General features: G+C 60.6%; 1 protein-coding gene across 1 annotated transcript in view; it reads left to right on the top strand.

The window, feature by feature from the left end:
• The window catches only part of LOC103614472 (SWI/SNF complex subunit SMARCC2), a gene marked incomplete at its 3' end in the record, with an annotated part of 9146 nt that overhangs the window by 1299 nt on the left and 4221 nt on the right, over positions 1 to 3626 (top strand). The window contains exons 3-15 of the mRNA XM_017731472.1: positions 204 to 285; positions 332 to 424; positions 522 to 591; positions 695 to 764; positions 871 to 946; positions 1038 to 1169; positions 1262 to 1335; positions 1403 to 1527; positions 1615 to 1674; positions 1754 to 1791; positions 2612 to 2742; positions 2840 to 2911; positions 2989 to 3619. Coding sequence (XP_017586961.1) covers positions 204 to 285; positions 332 to 424; positions 522 to 591; positions 695 to 764; positions 871 to 946; positions 1038 to 1169; positions 1262 to 1335; positions 1403 to 1527; positions 1615 to 1674; positions 1754 to 1791; positions 2612 to 2742; positions 2840 to 2911; positions 2989 to 3619 — 1654 coding nt within the window. The remainder of the gene's footprint in view (positions 1 to 203; positions 286 to 331; positions 425 to 521; positions 592 to 694; positions 765 to 870; positions 947 to 1037; positions 1170 to 1261; positions 1336 to 1402; positions 1528 to 1614; positions 1675 to 1753; positions 1792 to 2611; positions 2743 to 2839; positions 2912 to 2988; positions 3620 to 3626) is intronic.

Genomic DNA, 3626 nt, shown 5'->3' on the forward strand with positions numbered 1-3626 from the left:
CGGGGTGGCCTGGGGGTGCCCAAGGTGGGGTGGTTGTGGGGCTGTCACCTCCAGAGCAAACAGGCGCTGGGACGTGTCCCCCTGTGTCACCACAGACCCTGATGGGGTCCAGGCTCCCCCCCATCCCCTCCCCAAATTTCGGGGTGCTGACGAGGAGACCTGAGCTGTGGCTTTCATGAGAGTCGCTCTTTTCTTCCAATAAGGCGGCGTTTCGATTTCCAGAATCCCTCGCGCATGGACCGCAACGTGGAGATGTTCATGACCATCGAGAAATCCCTGGTGCAGGTAAGACCCCACAGCCCTGACCCCCCTCCCTCCCCGGGACCCCCCTGTGTCCTGCCTGGCTCGGCCCAACATCTTCCTGCACCAGGAGATCGAGCCCAAACTGCTGGGGAAGCTCAAGGACATCGTTAAGAGGCACCAGGTGGGTGGCAGTGCCAGGCTTGGAGGGGGCACGGCGTGGCAGGGGGGGGCTCATCCCGATATTTATCCCTGGATCCATCCCCCCGTGGCTGTCGCAGGGCACCGTGACCGAGGACAAGAGCAACGCGTCCCACATCGTCTGCCCCGTGCCCGGGAACCTGGAGGAAGGTGGGTGCTGGAGGGGGTGGGGGTGGGTTTGGGGGGGTCCTGGGCGGCTCCTGGGGGCCTGGAGGATCCTGCGGATCCGTGCTCAGCTCCGTGTGTCCCGCAGAGGAGTGGGTCCGGCCCGTCATGAAGCGCGACAAGCAGGTGCTGCTGCACTGGGGGTACTACCCCGACAGGTGAGGGGGGCATGAAGATTTCGGGACCCCCCGCCCTCCATACCCACCACCACCACCACCCCCTAAATCGCTGCGGGTGCCGCTCTGACCCTGTCCCCCACCCCAGCTACGACACCTGGATCCCGGCCAGCGAGATCGAGGCGTCCGTGGAGGATCCCCCAACGCCCGAGAAGCCCCGGAAGGTACCGGGAGGGGACCCCAGGCTTTTGGGGGGGCAGCTGGAGCCCCCAGCCTCCCTCCCTGGCCTGACACCTCCACCTCACTGCCCGGCAGGTCCACGCCAAGTGGATCCTGGACACGGACACCTTCAACGAGTGGATGAACGAGGAGGACTACGAGGTGACGGACGAGAAGAGCCCCGTCACCCGCAGGAAGAAGATCTCGGCCAAGACGCTGACGGACGAGGTCAGAGTGGGCTCGGAGCCCCTCGTGGTGGGGGGTTCTGGGGGTCTCGCCCTGCTCAGCTGGGTGCCCACAGTGCCCCCCTTCCCCCCCAGGTGAACAGCCCCGACCCGGACCCGCGGATGCAATCACTGGCGATCAGAACGCCAAGAAGGGGTGAGCTGGAGGGGTCTGGGGGGGAGGGGGCTCAGCCTTGGGGGTCAGTGGTGACTGAGGGGGTCTCTCTCCCTTGGCAGACCCTCCACCCCTTACAACAAATCCAAGCGGGGGCACCGCGAGGAGGAGCAGGAGGACCTGACCAAGGACATGGACGAGCCCTCGCCCGTCCCCAACGTGGAGGAGGTCACCCTGCCCAAGACAGGTCAGCGTGGGGGGCAGCAGCCACCAACCACCCTGGGGAGGGGTGGGGGGCGTCCCCGGGGTGCTCAGCGCCGCTGTCCCCCCACAGTCAACACCAAGAAGGACTCGGAGTCAGCGCCCGTCAAGGGGGGCACCATGACAGACCTGGGTGAGTCCGAGGAGCCACGGCAGAGCCGCGGGACCCCCGGGCTGGCAGTGCCCACACCCAGCCCTGTCCTCCCTTGCAGATGAGCAGGAAGACGAGAGCATGGAGACAGCTGGCAAGGTGAGCCCGGGGAAGGTGCGAGCACGGGAGGCACCTGGCTCGATGGGCACCTCTTTATCCCTCACTGCTTGTCCCTTTTTTGGGCACAAAAAGACTCCTTTCCTTTCCTTTCCTTTCCTTTCTTTTCCTTTTCCTTTTCCTTTTCCTTTTCCTTTTCCTTTTCCTTTTCCTTTTCCTTTTCCTTTTCCTTTTCCTTTTCCTTTTCCTTTTCCTTTTCCTTTTCCTTTTCCTTTTCCTTTTCCTTTTCCTTTTCCTTTTCCTTTTCCTTTTCCTTTTCCTTTTCCTTTTCCTTTTCCTTTTCCTTTTCCTTTTCCTTTTCCTTTTCCTTTTCCTTTTCCTTTTCCTTTTCCTTTTCCTTTTCCTTTTCCTTTTCCTTTTCCTTTTCCTTTTCCTTTTCCTTTTCCTTTTCCTTTTCCTTTTCCTTTTCCTTTTCCTTTTCCTTTTCCTTTTCCTTTTCCTTTTCCTTTTCCTTTTCCTTTTCCTTTTCCTTTTCCTTTTCCTTTTCCTTTTCCTTTTCCTTTTCCTTTTCCTTTTCCTTTTCCTTTTCCTTTTCCTTTTCCTTTTCCTTTTCCTTTTCCTTTTCCTTTTCCTTTTCCTTTTCCTTTTCCTTTTCCTTTTCCTTTTCCTTTTCCTTTTCCTTTTCCTTTTCCTTTTCCTTTTCCTTTTCCTTTTCCTTTTCCTCCCCTCCCCTCCTTCCCTCCCCTCTGGGGTTCCTGGTGCCTTTTCCCTGGGCTGCTGCTCTCACCCTGCTCTGGGTGAGGATGATGAAGGGCACTGAAGGGTGCTCCCCTTTGCCCACGGGGCGCTGCCGTGGGGGCAGGACGAGGAGGAGAACGGCACCGGGAGCAAAGGGGAGCAGGCCAAGAACCCCGAGCTGCACGAGGACAACGTGACGGAGCAGACCCACCACATCATCATCCCCAGCTACGCCTCCTGGTTCGACTACAACAGGTACAGCCAGCGTGGGCACGGGGGGCTCCTGAGCCCTTCATCCCCTGAGGATGAGGAAGCTGCTCCCAGAGCCCTCCCCGAGCGTCTCCTCCCGCAGCGTCCACGCCATCGAGCGCCGCGCCCTGCCCGAGTTCTTCAACGGCAAAAACAAATCCAAGACCCCCGAAATGTGAGGCCAAAGCTCCCCTCCCTCAGCCCTTCCCGGGGCTGTGCCCGGCGCTGAGCCCCCCCTGTGCCCGCCCACAGATACCTGGCCTACCGTAACTTCATGATCGACACGTACCGGCTGAACCCGCAGGAGTACCTGACCTCCACGGCCTGCCGCCGCAACCTGGCCGGAGACGTCTGTGCCATCATGCGGTGCGTCCGGCCGGGGGCTGGCCACGGGGGGTTGGCACCCTGCTGCTGCCAGGGGTCCGCTGCTGGTGGGGTCAGTGTGTTGGCAGAGGGTCAGTGTGGCACTTCAGTGCTGCTGGAGGGTCAGTGTGGCACGGTGCTGAGTGGTCAGTTGGCACCGTGGCACTGGTGGGTGTCCAGTGCTGTGGGACAGGGGTGGTCAGTTGGCACCATGGCACTGGTGGGTGTCCAATACCAGTGGGATGAGGCGGTCAGTTGGCACCGTGGCACTGGTGGGTGTCCAATACCAGTGGGACAAAGTGGTCAGTTGGCACCATGGCACTGGTGGGTGTCCAGTGCCGTGGGACAGGGGGGGTCAGTTGGCACCGTGGCACTGGTGGGTGTCCAATACCAGTGGGATGAGGCGGTCAGTTGGCACCCTGGCACTGGGGGGTGCCCAATACCAGTGGGACAAAGTGGTCACTTGGCACCCTCTTGCCGGTGGGGTCCAGTACCGTTGGCACAGGGGTGCTCAGTGCCACACCAGG

This window comes from Corvus brachyrhynchos, unplaced genomic scaffold (genome assembly GCF_000691975.1).
Source record: "Corvus brachyrhynchos isolate BGI_N302 unplaced genomic scaffold, ASM69197v1 scaffold1061, whole genome shotgun sequence".
Classification (NCBI taxonomy): domain Eukaryota; kingdom Metazoa; phylum Chordata; class Aves; order Passeriformes; family Corvidae; genus Corvus; species Corvus brachyrhynchos.